This window comes from Peromyscus maniculatus, chromosome 9 (genome assembly GCF_049852395.1).
Source record: "Peromyscus maniculatus bairdii isolate BWxNUB_F1_BW_parent chromosome 9, HU_Pman_BW_mat_3.1, whole genome shotgun sequence".
NCBI classification, from domain to species: Eukaryota; Metazoa; Chordata; class Mammalia; order Rodentia; family Cricetidae; genus Peromyscus; species Peromyscus maniculatus.
This window is the reverse complement of record NC_134860.1, coordinates 30,332,024-30,348,349: the sequence shown is the minus strand read 5'-3', so window position 1 is coordinate 30,348,349 and position 16,326 is coordinate 30,332,024. Positions and strand designations below refer to the sequence as shown.

Sequence of the window (16,326 nt, the reverse complement as noted above, 5' to 3'; positions counted from 1 at the left end):
CCAATCCATGAACATGGTAGGTCTTTCCACATTTCAGTGTCATGTTCAAAATATTTCATCAATGTCTTATAATTTTCATTGTGAAGGTCCATTACTTCTTAGTTAAGCTTATTCTTAAATATTTCTACTTAATTTTCTGGCTATTGAGCGTGATATGTCTCAAGAAATTCACGATTGGTATAAAAGCTAAATATTATTGTATGTTCATTTCATATTGTTACTGAAGTAACTGACATGTGAGCGTGTGTGTGTGTGTGTGTGTGTGTGTGTGTGTGTGTGTGTGTGTGTTGATAAGAGAGAAGGAGGGAGAGACAGGGAAGGGATAAACTGTGGGTGTGAACACACAATCCTGTCTTTAGACGTTTCTATGGATGGAATAATCTACAACAGATGATAATCTGTAAACAAGGATGGTCTGGCTCCTCCCTTTCCTATCTGTATTCCTTTCATTCCTTCTTCTAGCATAATTGCTCTACCTAAATTTTTACTACTATACTGAATGAGAATACTAGATATAAAACTGGGTATTGCTGTGCATGCCTGCAATTAAAAACTCAAGAGTCTAAGGCAAGAGTCTGAGGTAAGAGGATCATGCATCTATTTGTGCTACTTAAGTTCAAGGTTAGCCTGAATTACACTGGAGATTCTGTCTCAAAAAAAAAAAAATGGTGACAGTGGACATCCTAGTTTTGTTCTTGGTCTTAGCAGAAATGTTTAGAAGTGTTTGTGCTGATCTCACAGAATGAGTCTGGAAGGTTTCTTAATTTTGTGGAATGGTTTTGGAAGCCTTAGTGTTAGTTCTGTAAGTTTGGTAAAATTTAATTCTGAAGACATCTGGTCCTGAGCTTCATGTTTTGAGGCTTTCTGTTACTGATTCCGACTCATTATTTTTTATTTTCTTAAGGCTTTTATATTCATTTGATGTCATATGTGTCAAGAAACTTCTCATTTTCTCTGTATTTTTCAATTTATTGATATCCAAGTTTTCAAAATTATTCCAGTTAATAATTTATAATTCTGTGGTGTTAATTGTAATTCTTTATTTTTTCAACTCTAAATTTTATTTATTTTGGTCTTCATTCTTTTGTGTTGTTTGGTCTAGCTCAGTGGCTCTCAATTTTCCTAATGCTGTGGCCCTTTAATAAGTTCCTCACGTTTTTGTGACTCTAACCAGAAAAATATTTTCATTGCTGCTTCATAAGCACTTAGCTCACAGGAATTTTGTAGACCCTGCCACAATCCATTCATGATTCATCTCTGGGAGAGATGCTGTGACTTAAAAACTGTGAGGAGAGGAAGACAATACTTGATCATCATTCCAACTCAGGTATGCAAAGCTGGCCAGCCCTACTAAGCTATCCAAATTCAAACAACAGGTCCCTTCTCAAGATGGCCTCTCCAGCCCACTGAGGAGTCACTGAGATGATGTGCCAGGTTACTGTGCACACCCCAGGTTACATCTATAGTTGGGCTGCCACCTGGGGGGGAGGGGTTGAGTTGTCAATAGCCCGCACTGCTAGTTTACATGATAACAGTTGTTTGGAAGCCTTTCTTACTCTGGATTCCTACAGAGGAGAGTCCACTGTGGAGTCTGGGTAGTGGGCACCAGTGTATTTCATTTCTTTGACTATGATTTTGTCCTAGGTTTCTGGATCTTAAAGTGTTTCCATTTTTTTTCCTGTTGATTTTCGGTAATCTCTCCTGATTTACATGCAGCTATACACCTGTAGCTTTGGTTCTCCCGAGGGCAGATGAGTGCTGGGTACCTCTGTTCATATATTTGCAATTTTTTCTTAAGATGATTTCATAGAATTCTGATCTTCAGCTAAAGGATCATGTAAAAAGTTATGAAGTTATTTTTTTCTTTTCTTTACTTTCTTTCTTTTGCTTTGCTAGTTGTGATCCAAACAATTTATTTCAGTTGGTTTTCAGAGGCATAAAAGAATCCATAAACTTGGAGTGTAGCAATAGAATTAACCCTTTGCAATCAATAATCTATAGCAGCTACAGAAATAAATAAACTTAAAAATACATCAGAACCCATGATTATAAAATCAGGCCATGTCATTTTCTTTTTACACCTCAAGCACTAAAAGATAGCACAGATATCCAGGGAAAGGCTGGAGATTCTCACTTAGTGAGAAAACACTTGCCTAGCATGCACGAAGTTTTGACTTCAACACCTAGCACTGTGTGTGGGAGTGGGTAGGAGCTTAGAGAGTCAGGAAATCTAGGATTTTAGACATGGCATTTTAACTAAGAATCCTGAGGAGTGTGGGTCGAGGAGAAGGCTCAGTGGGTTAACGAGTAATTACTCTTGAAGCCTGCAGACCTGAGTTTGGTTTCCCAGCACCCATGTAAAAAGCTTGGCATGGCTGTACATGTACCTCAGTACTGGGGGTCAAAGCACTATAACCACAGCTGGATGCCGAAGGCTTGTTGGCCAATAGTTTAGCTGAAATGGTGAGCTACCAGGCTTCCAGGTAGGGAAACCCAGTCTGACGACTGAAGGTGACAGAGAAAGCTATCTGATTACTTGTTCTGGCCTCCATATGTGCAGACCTAGGTACACACTCATATATGTACATCCAAAATACACACACACACACACACACACACACACACACACACACACACACAGAGAGAGAGAGAGAGAGAGAGAGACAGACAGACAGACAGACAGACAGAGACAGAGAGAGACGGAGAGACAGAGAGAGAGAGAAAGAGAAAGAAGAAAAGTAAAAGAAACCTGGGCAATGTCTTAGGACTTTTTGTAGCCTCCGAGTTTTTTTTCCTATTAAAAAATAGAGAATTGGTAAGATTTATGTATTCCCTATAATTGAAAATTGAGCAGCTAAAGTTTTTAAAAAACAGTATGTTAACACATCGCTTTCTAAAATGTGACTTATTTGTATATTTATTTGAAAGCACTGTGGCATATTGATAATAGTGTACAGCTTTTAATAATGCTCAGATATTTTGTTTTCCATATTATAAATCAATAGTATTTAACCTCAGGGTGAAAAAAGAAAATGGATACAAAACAGAACAGCTGTTTCTATTTTCTGCTAACAAATGCAACCCACCTTCAACTACACTGAGAATTCATTTTCATTGTTTTGAACTGTTTATTGTAATAGCCTTTTAAGTATGAAGCAGATATAAAATGTAAGATCACTAAAGTGTTCCAATAAACAGGGAAAACTGCTTGGTTTTAATTAAAGTAGTCTTTGGGGAGTTCTACTATAGGCTTATAAACAGTTTTCATCTCAGTCACACTTAGTGCTCAATAGCTTCAGTCCAGCCTTAAAAGTCACTTTCAAGACCCTTTTGAGAAAATTCATTTCTCCTTACCCACATGTAACTTTCCTCATCCGGTCAGTGGAGTGTGGCTAGGAGAAACCTGCTTTATACATGGCGGGTGGGGTGAAGGGAGGAATTACAGCCCTCTTGTTAGTTTTTCAGAAACAAAGAATTGAGGAAGAAAAGCTGAACAAAACCCCTCTCTAATTATTTCCATTTTTTTTCTTACTGTGAGTCTTTCTCCTCTTTTTTCCCTACTTATGGCAACATATAGTACATTAAAACATTTCCCTGTAGCACAATACAACCAATATTATTAAGAACTCACCACGCACATACAGTTCTTGGTGCTATGGAAGGATTGTGATGTCCTTACCTTCAAAGAAATCATGTCTACCACTATAGGGACACCTAGGAAGTAGAAAGTATGACAGCTGGAGGGCAGAGGGAATATTCCTAGAGGATCAGTGTTGTGGTCTGAATGAGGAATGTCCCCCACAGGCTCATGTTTGAACACATGGTCATCAGTTGGTGCCACTGTTTGAGGAGGTAGGGACTTACTGCAACAGGTATGTTCCTGGGGGCAAGTTTTGAGATCAAAGGCCTGGCCCCACTTCCTCCTGTTCTCTCTTTGTTCCCTATCTGTCAATCTGGACTTGTGCTCCTGCGGATATGCCTTTGCTGCCATGACAGACTATATCCCCTTTGAACCATGACCATACTAAATCCTTTTTTGTCAGGGTTTCCCTCAAAGCAACATAAAAGTAACTAGTACAGTCTACATTCTGCTTTGCCCTAGAGAATAGCTAAGCTATAAAAGGTAAAGAAATAAAACTAGACTGGATGAAAACTTGAGCCAACAACATGAGAGCATGTGACAAATTCAGCACCATGGTGGCTACAGCAAGAAAGGGGAATGTGGTAAGCTGAGGAGGGAGAGCTATCTAGCATCAGTCCCAGAAAAGCCTATGATGTCCACTGACAACCACTCTGTGGAGCATCTGGATGGAGCTCAGCCTGCAGCAAATTCTGATGGGTCTGGACTGCACAAGACCAAATGTTATTACTTAAAACTGAGCTATCAGTCATTTTTAAAGTCAAGTAGATATCCAGTTACCTTAAATACAGATTTGAATGCAACTGAAATTGGCAATGTCATTTTCAGTTAACTAGGTCTTACTATCCAACTTTAAAGAAATGGTTTAACTATACCTGTGGATCTTAACCTTTTGGTGGAACACTGGTAGCCTGTTTTCATCTAAAACATACAAACATGTTCATCTCCAAATGTATGTAAGATTTCAAAATGGAAAGTAGGTTATTGTTTCTGAAGTAACAGAAGTAATATAGACCCATTTAAAAAGCAATACCACATCATCTTAAACATTCTTTTAACTAACTCTGAGAATTCATTTATGTGAATTTAATTCTAAGCATGAACATTACCATCTCACCAACCTTGAAACGCATTTTAATTTACTCTTCTCCCCTCCACCACCAATGTACACAACACAACAAACTGAAAACAGCAAAGAAGTTCAAAGATTTAGAAATGATAACTACAGGAAACTATCATCTACTAATTGCTATGTATCAGGCAACATAGAATTAAGTCTCTGTAAATAATACATGGTTCAACTAACTCTGCTGCAATCTATTGTGATATCTGAGCAGTATCTTTTACAAACGGGGCCCAACATTTCAAAATTTAATGGTAGTTTCATCAGAATGCAGTATGCTCAGGTCCTCAAATATTCCATGTTCTGTCTGGTTGGAAGGGGTGAGCTTGTTGTGGGGGCATCGAAGATGGCCACTGTGAGATAAATGCCATAAGTTACGTAAGTACAAATATAGTCTCTGGCCTTCAGGGAACCCACAGTCATGTGCATATACACACACAAAAATACACACATTTATTTTCAAAGACCCATAATTAATGGAACTTTTCTAAACTCAAGAATTCTAAAGCTATGATATGTCCCCATAGAAGAAATTTTCCTTATATGTACAAAGAACTTCCTCATGTTATGAGTTATATATATGAGAATGTCCCATTAATGAAAATATTAAACATGACTACACATTTTATTAGTAAGACTAAGTAAGTCCTATTACATATTTTATTTTGTAACAGTTTCAAGTTACTTTATTTTGAATAATTAAAATTAACTATCAGAGTAAATATAAAACACAGTAAGATAGAATGAGATGTAAATAAATAATAATAAATAATTTATTATTTTATATAATAATAATAATAATAATTTATTATTTTATAAATAAATAATAAACAAAAAATGGAGCTATGTGTCATGGCACTGAAGTATCATTCTCCTAAAAGTAGACCAAAAAGAGAGTATTTGGGAGATCGGTTACTTGCTGTGTCATCCTAAATCACCCCGAGTGGAGGTAAAGGAGAGCAAATGTGCAGAGAACAAGCCTCTGCTATCATCATATGTAACCAAGTTTCCTCTTGTGTCCCCTCAGAACCTCTCCATCTGTGGTCGCACACTTGGTTTGGTCACATGGATTCTGCTAGTATCAGGATGGTAATATGAGCTCTATGGCTACCAGTGAGGAGCCAAACAGCTTCCACACTGAAGAGGAAAGCTTACCTCTCTCTTTGTCCATGCCAATCTTTTCTTTCTAGTTGAGGACCCTGACGCAACAATGATGAAAGCTTCTGAGAAAAAGCTGCTTTTTGTTTCTCTTCAGGGACTAATGTCATGAAAAGTTCACAGGTAGCTTAAAATGTTTCATATGAGTAACTTAAGTATTAAATATCACTATACTCTCAACTATGGAGATAGAAAAGCTATAAATCAATATTGACTGCATAATCACCTACCCAAAAGATATTAATCTCATCCTCACTGTGCTGATGAGGCTGCCCTGTGCAGAGGGTTCAGCACCTGCCAGAATCACCATGCTAATAAATGGCAGTGACTCTCAAGCTCCTGGGTGCCCCATCATAGGACCCTGCCTTATAACTTGATGACTGGTACAGCAATTATTAACTACCCAGTGCCTAAAAAAATGTGTATTATGATTTTATAGAATAAGAATTCTTCTAAATATATACACATGTGTAATTTTTCTGGTATTTTATTTTTAGTTTGAAAAAATACCTAGGTTACAGAAAGGGTGCTATAAAAATAATTTAAAGAAGAAAACCAAATTAAGACATGGGGAAAGACCTTTTACAGACATGTTTAACAAATAAAGCATATGGCATCTGATTTATATACCTGTCACATGTGTTTTCTAAAATTTCTACATGAAACCTATTTTAAGGTATGCAAATTTAATACATTGAGAAAGCCAGTATGCAAAGCATCTTAAAGTGCTCTCTTTACTAATGCATGTAACAAAGTATACTGATTATGCAAGTACATTTAATTGGATATAATTAAAATAATGAGACTTAAATACTGATGATTTTAAAAAGAAAAAAATAGAAGGTAGGATGAGACATGAGATGCATTCAAAATGACAATGAAACACACAGTGTCAGTTCTAATCTAGAGTATAACACTTAGAAGGAGCTGCTGCTGGTCATTTTCTCCCCAATTTTAGATAGGTAGTTTACAGATGGATTCACCCGATAACATAAAAGATTTCACTGACGGAAAAAAGGATTTCATTAAATAATATAATACTTTGTGTTTGGATAACATCTCTTTTTACAACTAACTTGAGAGTGAGACAGGAACCATTATGTTCTTCAAAGGAAGGTATCAAGATGACCAAAAAGTTAAGACAGCAAATTCCCACATTACTTGAGTTTGGTTAAACGGACACAATCTCAAAAGCTCTCACTAATGTCACTCTGACCTGATGTTACCAGATCCAGGTATGCTCTCCACTGTGGTGGCTTTCACAAGGCCAAAGAAGATGGCTAGTATATAAAAGGAACAGGCATGCATCTCCAGGCTGTAGGTGCTTTTCAGGGTTTAGGGTTTCGAGATCTGCTGTTTCTGACATGGCAGAAGTAGGAAGGGCAGGTAGAAAGTTGATGGCAGGGAAGGACCTGGAACTTTTATTAAAATTATTTTCTGACTTCTTTGCTTTACTAAGAACAAAATAGAAAAGGTCATAAAGTAGAACTTTCATTAAGTTAGCCTGAGGTAAAGCTTTGTTTGGTAGGATATTCCAATTTTCTACAATATAGAGATGAAAAGGAATCTTTGAAGTCTACATGACTCTAAAATTTCTTAGGAAAAACAAAGAAACACTGTATTCAATTAACTCTGAAAATAAGCAGATCACATTACCATTGACTGATGAAGAATGGTGATACAGATACAGATGTCACGTGGAAAGCCATGTAACTGGGTAGGGTAAAACAAGAGAACAATTATGGAATAAACATAAACCCCAGGCTGAATTCCAGGTCAAAACCTATTCAGACACAATTTCAGCTTCAGACTGTTGTAGTACAGAATCAAAGGATGCTGAAGCTGTAAGGACTGTACACACTTTTAGGAATCTCTCTTTTAAAAAAAATAGTGCTTCCTTCTTGCCTTTGTCAGATTCTAAACACAAGCAACATACTCAGCAGCTAAGGGCCAATATATGAAGCCCTGTAGAAATGATATCCTCTAAGACCTTTGGTGTGAGAATCACAACTCTACATGCAGCACACCCTGTCTACCACATGAGCTTTCACAGAATTTTCAACCCACATATTGAAAACACACTGGCTGAGCTGACTGAAAACAAAACAAAACAAAAATGTCAATTCACTGGCAGCATAACTGTCCAAGATGCCTCTCAAAACTCATCAAGATAATAACAGAATCAGAATAGAGAAAATAACTAATGCAGCTCAACAGTATCTGCTAAAACCAATGCAATTTTTGTCAAAAATATAATATTTGAAAATCATTCAGTGTGATTGGTGGCATGAAATATAGCAAAAATAGATTTCAATTTCAAGATGCATTTGGATCCCCCCAACAGCACAGGTTCAGGGTGCTCCTCCTTTGTACCGGCTGTCTGCTCCAGGAGCTGAAGCACCCATGACCGCTACCTCATTGTACAGTTTGGAAAATAACAAAAAGGAACAAAGTTTACAAAATGATTGTTGGCTCAGGTCAGTTAGGCATAGTTACACTGAAAGACTGTGGAAAGCTACAATTAGTAAGAAAATATGCAAATCAAAGTGACTTTTGTTAAAAAATAGGGGAGTCTTATGGGCTGACACCAAAACTATGGGGTGACTTCAGTACTGAAAAGATCAAGAAGGATTCTGCACTTCACTTCTAAATATGTGTGTCGGTACAGTGACAACTCTACTTGCCCCAGATGCTAAATGAACCTTGTGATATGGTGTTAGCTGTAAGTGCAAGATTTAAATAATGTAATTCTTTGATGTTTAAAAAATAGAGGCCTACACAGGATCAAAGTAAACAATCAACAAACATGAAGTTCTTGGTTTTCATTTAAAGAAGAATATTACAAACAACAATAACAAAAAAGAGTAAATTATTTATTCCTTTCAAAGGAGTAAAACAGAAACAGCCCAGCAAGAAAGCCTTTTCCTTCTGGAACTCTGAGTATACTATTATGAGAAGCCCCTGAAAACATACAAGGCTTTGCACCTTCAACTTGTGCTAAGATTCAAGTGAAGTATTTTCTATATATATACTATTACTGTATGTGTAGTCAGAAAACTATCAGAACCGCAAGTAAAGAAACATGGGATAGAGATATGGAGCATAAGCCCTCACTGTAAACTAAACATCTGAATCCTGGCTTTAGGAGTTAATAGGACTATAAGCACTGACTAGTCTCTAAATCTTTTAGACTTCATCTTTATCAATGACCAAACAGCTAATAGTTATGACCTATCAAGCAGCTTATGCTTTGTATTTATTAAACTAAAGTATCCAGAATGATAATAAAACTCCTAGATATATCATGTTTAATAAGTAGAAATGATTACTACTTTGTTAATTTTCTCATTTAGCATCTATGATGCACCTGTGAGGTATTATTACTCTCATCCCATAGGAGAGATTAATTATATAATTACCCTAAGTCTCCCAAAGTTTCACTACAGATCTGTCCACATCCTTTCTTACCTTATACTTCACATTCCCCACAGATCTTACTCTTGTGTCACCATAACATTTATAAAAATGTGAATGGATCTTTTGCCCTCAGAGTACAGTGTATGAGGGTAGCAATTAGATCCTGCCTGTCATTACTCCACCACCATCTTGCCCACTCACCCACACTGCAGAACCTATTATGAGTCAGGCCCTGTGTGGTAAGTGCTAGGATAGCATCCTGAATCTCACAGACAAGGTCTTGTCTTCATGGAACTCAAACTCTATCTCTCAAGGCAATAATTATGCACTTTTAGGGTTGTAATAAAGGAAACAAGCAGGTACTAGAAAGGGCCTGAGAGATGGATCTCATTTATTTTGAGGGGAGGATCAAAACAACAGCCTTCTGGAAGAATTCTTAAGAGTAGGAAGGAATTGGCTAGGAAGAGCTGGGGACAGACTAACTGTGCACAGGAATCAAGGAAGGATGGAGGCATGAGGCCAGGAAGACATCAGTACCTGACAAGAAACATACTCAGAGCGAAGTGCACGACAGGAGAGAAGAACATTAAGGACTTGGGGTTTATCCTCACTTCACCTGTGGAAATTCTTTTTTTTAAGACAGCTCACAGTAGATGAAGTGTAGACACTGTTGAGGGAACGTGGTTGCTTGAAAGAAAATGGCCCCTGTAGGAAGTGGCACTATCAGGGGGTATAGCTTTGTTGGAGGAAGTGTGTTACTGTGGAGGTGGGCTTTGAGGTCTCCTATGCTCAAGATATGCACAGTGTGGCACTCAGTTCACTTCTTGCTGCCTGTAGATCAGGATGTACAACTCTCAGCTCCTTCTCTAGCACCATGTCTGCCTGCATGCTTCATGAAGATAATGGACTAAATGAAACTGTAAGCCAGCCCAAATTAAATGTTTTCCTTTAAGAGTTACCTTGGTCATGGTGTCTCTTCACAGTAATTGAAACCCTAAGACAAGCTGGTACCAGGGACTTGAGTATTGTTGTGAAAGTCCTTACCATGCTTTTGTTTGAAGGAGTTTGGACTTTGGGGGTTTGGGTGAGGAAAGCAGTGGGATGCTTTAAGTGCTGCTTAATGGGCATTACTAGTAGGAGCATGGAAGAGAGTGGTAATGAGAGTATTTTGAATTGTGGGGGCCTGGCTCAAGAAATTTCAGAGAAGAATTTTAGTGTATTACCTAGAGATTGTTCTTGTGGTATTTTGGTGAAGAATATGGCTGCTTTTTGCCCTTGTCCAAAGTTTGCCTGAGGCTAAAGTGAAGTTTTGGATTAATTCTGTTGGTAGAATAGACTTTGTCCTGTAGTTACTAGTGTTAACTCTAATGAAGATTTATAATGAAAGAAGCAAGCTGAACAAGAAAAAATAAAAATGTAAAATTTGAAGAGAAAAGAAGCACTAGCAAGGAGATAAACAGATTAGGAAATGGGATAAAGGGAGTGATGACCTCAAGCAAAATCCCACCCAACTACATTTCCAACTTGTGAAAACAATTAAAGAAAAGCCTAAAGCCAGGTGTGGTAGTACATGCCTTTAATTCTAGCACTGGGAAGGTAGAGGCAGGTGTACGTCGGAGTTTGAGTCAAGCCTGGTCTGTCGCTGAAGATTCAGGACAGCTAAGCTTAGGCAATGTAGGAAACCATCAAAAACAGAAAGCTGGTAAAGATGTAATTGAATGAGGGGGCAGGTTCCAGGTACAGTAAGGAGCAGAACTTGGCAGCTTCAGCTGAGTTGTTCTGGCTTTTGAGTCAAAAAGTAACCAAGGAAAACTGCTGAGGCCAGGCATGTGTCAGAGGTGTCCTTGAATGGAGGCCTAGAGAGGCCATTGTGTGAAGTTGTGAAGGTGAAGCTTGGATTGCCTTGGAGACACAAGATGATGGAGATGCTAGAGTCATGGGATACCAAACAGCCCAAGAGAAAGAAGCATGCTGCAGTCAACAAAGCTGAAAGGAGTTGGAGATCTGAAGAGCACTTTGACATCAGACATGGAGAAGCAGAGTTTGCCATTTGCTCAGCTAGTTTTCAGTCTTGCTTTGGTCCAGCATTTCCTCACTATGCTCCCTTCCCTATATTTTGGAATGGTAATATATATCCTCTGCCATTATATGTTGAAGTATGTGATCTGCTTCCTGATTTTGATTTTACAGGGGATTACAGTTAGGGGATTGCATGAATCTCAGAAGAGACTTCAAATTTTAGACCTTTAAATAAGTTTAAAACTGTTATAGACTATGGAAAACTTTTGAAGTTGGACTGAATGCATTTTTGCTATGACACAGCTACAAGCCTATAGAAGCCAGGTAGTAGAATGTGGTGGTTTGAAAGAAAATGGCTCCCACAGCTAGTGGCACTATTAAGGGGTTTGGCCTTGTTGAAGGAAGTGTGTCACTTTGGAGGTGGGCTTTGAGATTTCCTATACTCAAGCTACACTGTGGATCAAGATGTAGAACTCTCAGCTCCTTTCCAGAACCATATCTGCTTGCATGCTACATGAAAATAATGGGCTAAATTTTTGAAACTGTAAACCAGCCCAAATTAAATGTTTTCCTTTATAAGAGTTGCTGTGGTCATGGTGTTTCTTCACAGCAATAGAAACCACAACTAAGATGAGGAGGAAGCTGGGGAATCCAGAGAAAATCTGGAACAACCAGGTCAACAGTGATGGTGTTTTGGAAGTGGGAAATATAGCATTCACAGATTCAAGGTATTTCAAATCCCCAAGGGACCATACTGCCTGGTCCTCAATATGAGCAGCTACTGGTTCTAAATACCTAACACACATATAAAACCTCTTCCTCAGCACAATAACTCATTCAGAGAGCATAAAAGACATAGGAAGAGGCTGAAGAAATGACTGCTAAACTCCTAAACTAGCTGGCTCCTAAATTAGCTCCACTCGTGAAAATCTCTTGATGTATAGCAAAAACCTTTGAGAAACAAAATGCCTTTCTCTGCTCTAACAATGGAGAAATTGAGAAGCCAGATATGGTTCTGTTAGGTGACTTTCCAATCTTGTTAGAGAAATGTATTATTTAAAATAGCCTAGGGCTATGCTGCTAGGAACAGTACAAGAAGGGTACTGAAAGAAAGTCCTTTCCTTTAAGGTAGAAGGAAAATGTGTTAGAACAAAAATCTATACTTATCATCTTCTTTTTGCTGAAAACATGATCTCTGTCATTTCTGCATGAAACAACTATTTGACTATCAGTAACAAATTCAAGTTCATATATGATAAACTGACAGAGAGAGTCTCATCCATGTCATTTAAAAATTTTAACCTTTTGGTCCAGAAGAATTTATTTTCCTAGCATTATAAAACCAAAATCATTTATAAAATCAACTCATCTTCCATGGGGACACAAGAACATAGAAATCAAGGATTATAGTGAACCACATTTACAATCTAATCATTAATGCCAAAAATGTTTCCCATACTCAAACAGGCCAAAGGCACTAGCAATGTGATAGCAAAGAATAGTTGGGTTTATTTAGGTATCAGCTTTTCTCCTGCTAGGAGCAGGTTAAGGATACCTGTTGGTTTCTCAATAACTAAAGCTTTAATTGCCATTAAATTAACTAAGACAGTCTATTGTCTAGGCTAGAGTGATATGCTCAAACATTTGGGCACAGTCTTAATTTTGCAAAGAAAAAAGACGTGTCATTGGCAAGGTATCCCATTCTAAAGACCATCCAAGGGTCTCAAAGGCCTCTAATCCAAAGGTCAACTAGGAACACCTTTACCACTGCTTTGAAGAAGCTCAAAGTATGGGTTATGGTGAGATCCAGGTAAAAGGGGGAGCAAAACTGGATTTTTATGTAAAGAGCTTTAAAGTTTAAAACATAATTTGCCTTCTTTCAATTCAGAAATCACATTCTCCTGTGCTGAAAATAAAGCTTTCAGTGGTACTTTCTGTGCCTTCAGAATGCCCTTTGAGTCTTGAAAATACTTTTTTCTGCAGAGACCAGGAAGTGGTACAGAAGAGCATCAAATGATGCTTTGGTCTTCTCTCTCTAAGAAGTATTTTAAGATTGGTGGTGGCTATGGAAGCTGATAAAAGAAGATCTTACAAGTTCACGGGGGCTTAAGGTTGAATAAAACAAAAGTGTATGGTGTTCCATCTATGTTTTATCTAAACAAACAAGGCTGTACCTCATAAGATAAAATTCAGACTTTTAACAACCCAAGAATCACTATTTTCCTAGCTTATGTAAACAGAGAGGAATTAATAACTCATTTACTAAGAACATTCTCTCCTTTAGTTTATGTTGCACACTGATAAAGCTAGAACTTTTGTCCAGGATTGAAGATAAATGCCTAAGCCTGAACCATGTACAGCTTTTAATTAAAAACCAAACAATACAGAAATTAAGCAACAAAATCTTAGAAAATACTCAATATTGTATGAAATTACAAATTAAATGTTATTTTTATTACTAGTATTTCACACAACACATAGCTCAACTGAGTATAAGTAATTTATTTTACCTTTTGATAAGCAATCTTGTAAGGCCACTGAAAATAAATATATTCCAAGCTATCTTTACATACACAAAAGGAACCAATATATCAAAACTACAGTAAATAGTGTTAAGATGTCTTTCAATCAATGTTAAGCCAACTGTAGTTCTGCAAAGAAACAGGAAAAACATAAAATCATAACCCACAGCATGTTCTGAAACAGATGAAACCTGCTTTCTTTCTCCCAAGAAATTTCAAAGTGCAGCAATATCCAAGAAATACAACTAAATTATTTTAATTACTTCATATCAATCTGATAAGTCACTACTGTTTAATACAAAAAAAAACCTGTCACTGTTAATAATGACTGTTAGCACTGTTTCAATTGATCAAATGTCTAATGCACATAAAACATTCAGAAGAAGTTCTATATATCTTACAGTAATTCAGTGGAGAAGTCCTGTCCCAGGGGTATGTAAATCTGAAGTACAAGAAACCTCTGGATCAGTCCAACTAGAAGAGAGAAAAACACAAAATGAACTGTTCAGGCCTCTTACATGTGCACACAAACAGTGAGTGCTCCAGCAGGCTGCGGATCCAGCACTTCAGGAGCAGAAAGGCATACAGTGCACTGTCTATGATTAACAACCCGAGTATAAAGGTGGAGACATTGATGACAGCTGAATCAAACTTCAACTCACGCTGCACTGTAAAATTCCATCTGTGGCACTGGTGAATTTTTTATGAAAATCAAAAAAAAAAAAAGGATTTTTATTCACTCATTATGCCATAAGAGAATGTCAGCATGGAACTGCACTCCACATACACGTATAAAATTGAACTATGGATTCCCATCAGGGTAGTCATAAAAACATGTGGCAATTATTTTTATTCTCTGACAGGTTTTATAGTCTTACTAAACAACTCAATAAAGAAGAGCAGCTCAAGAAAAGCAATTCTAATTATGACAACTACAACTGAAAGCTTATGAAGCAGAGCTTGGTCATGCGGTCTTAACAATGTCCACACTTAGCTGGATGGAGGAACATAGTTTCACTTATAAATTTGTTACCACGTTCTTAATTAATTCTCACTCAGAAATGATAGCTTTTGTTCCCTATCACTAATTTCATGCAGATTAAAAAAATGAGAAAAACCAACACACATGGCATTTTTGATAGTTGTAAGTCTACAACAGCTTAAACAAAGTTACTTGATTTTTATACTGTTTCTCTACATCCAGTCTCTTAAGTCATTCCCTCTAAGGTTTTGAACTTTTGATTGATCTCTCCATTTATGATGCTTTTGACAGACGTGTTAGTGTCACCCCTTCTAAGGTAGGGGTTGGTATAGGTGGACTGTAGAAGAACTTTGCCAGGCAAGGCACATAGAAGGTTCTGGGTTCAATCCTCGATGAAATAGAAAACAGCAACAAAAACTCACAAGGATCACATCTCCCAAAATACACAGGTAAGGAACATTTTTTCCATTGTGTATGAAATAAAGATGTCATAACTTTCTCTATGACCTTCTCCTATAATTCAAAAGTACAAACAAATAGAAAAAAAAAAACCTGGCCAAGCCAGGTCTGATGGTGGTTCCCTATAATCCAGCACTTAGGAAGTAGAGGCAGGAAGATCTGGAATTCAAGGTTCATCCCCAAGTTCAGAGCCCACCTAAGCTATGGCTGGAATGCTTGCCTAGTGTGTACAATGCTGGGCTCAATTCCCAGAAAACACACACACACACACACACACACACACACACACACACGCACACACAACTCAAAAAATAAACAAACAAAACAACAACAAAAAAACACCCATATATACAGACATAGGAGTCTAAGGAAACCAACTGATTTAAGGTGATGATATGTTTTATTTATTCTAGTAATAAACTTAGTAAATTAAATATTTTAATCCCACAATAACTTTTGATGATTTTATATAGACTTTCTGGTTTGTAATTCCTATAGTAAGCTGTTTTACAACATTCCTGAGAAATATAAGCCATTTCTATTTTTTATAACAAACTTTTCTATAAACAAACATAACTGGCCAAATACATATATTATGTTCATGAATGTGTTCATCAAATATACAAGGATAACTTCTTTTAAATTATCAAGCATATAAATGTGTTCAGAGAGAATCCTAAGTTAAACAAAACAGAAATGGGAGATTAAAGGCTCTACCCTAGGAAATTCTCTAGGAATGTGTTCTATTACATTTATAGAGAGATCCAATGTGGCAACCAGAGTTTTGACCCACAAAAGCAAAGTGAAATAGCAAAATGAGGCCACCTCAAATAAGCCACTGTCAGTCAGCCTCTCTGGTCTCTTGTACTGACTGGTCCTGTAGGGAGAGTAGTGCCATTTCCACAGTGGCCTCAGCTGTAAATAGAGCTTGGAGAACACCAGATCAAGAACACCAGCCCTTTAAAAGTTGCCACAAATCTCACTGAATCATTATTATTTCCTTCAA

The 16,326-nt window shown here is 37.3% G+C and overlaps 1 protein-coding gene across 20 annotated transcripts in view; it reads right to left on the bottom strand.

The window, feature by feature from the left end:
* The window catches only part of Cfap20dc (CFAP20 domain containing), a 291,110-nt gene that overhangs the window by 263,238 nt on the left and 11,546 nt on the right, over positions 1 to 16,326 (bottom strand). For 16 of the 20 annotated variants that reach the window (XM_076544540.1, XM_076544522.1, XM_076544523.1 and 13 more), the window contains exon 4: positions 14,281 to 14,353. The exons of 1 other annotated variant lie outside the window; for it this stretch is intronic. Coding sequence is in view for 14 of the 19 variants with exons in the window: in XM_076544522.1 (XP_076400637.1) it covers positions 14,281 to 14,353 (73 nt within the window). In the remaining 5 variants the exon portion in view is untranslated. Of the gene's footprint in view, positions 1 to 7,577; positions 7,635 to 14,280; positions 14,354 to 16,326 lie in introns of all 20 variants that reach the window. 3 more of the 20 variants (XM_076544542.1, XM_076544541.1, XM_076544535.1) reach the window with 1 other exon arrangement.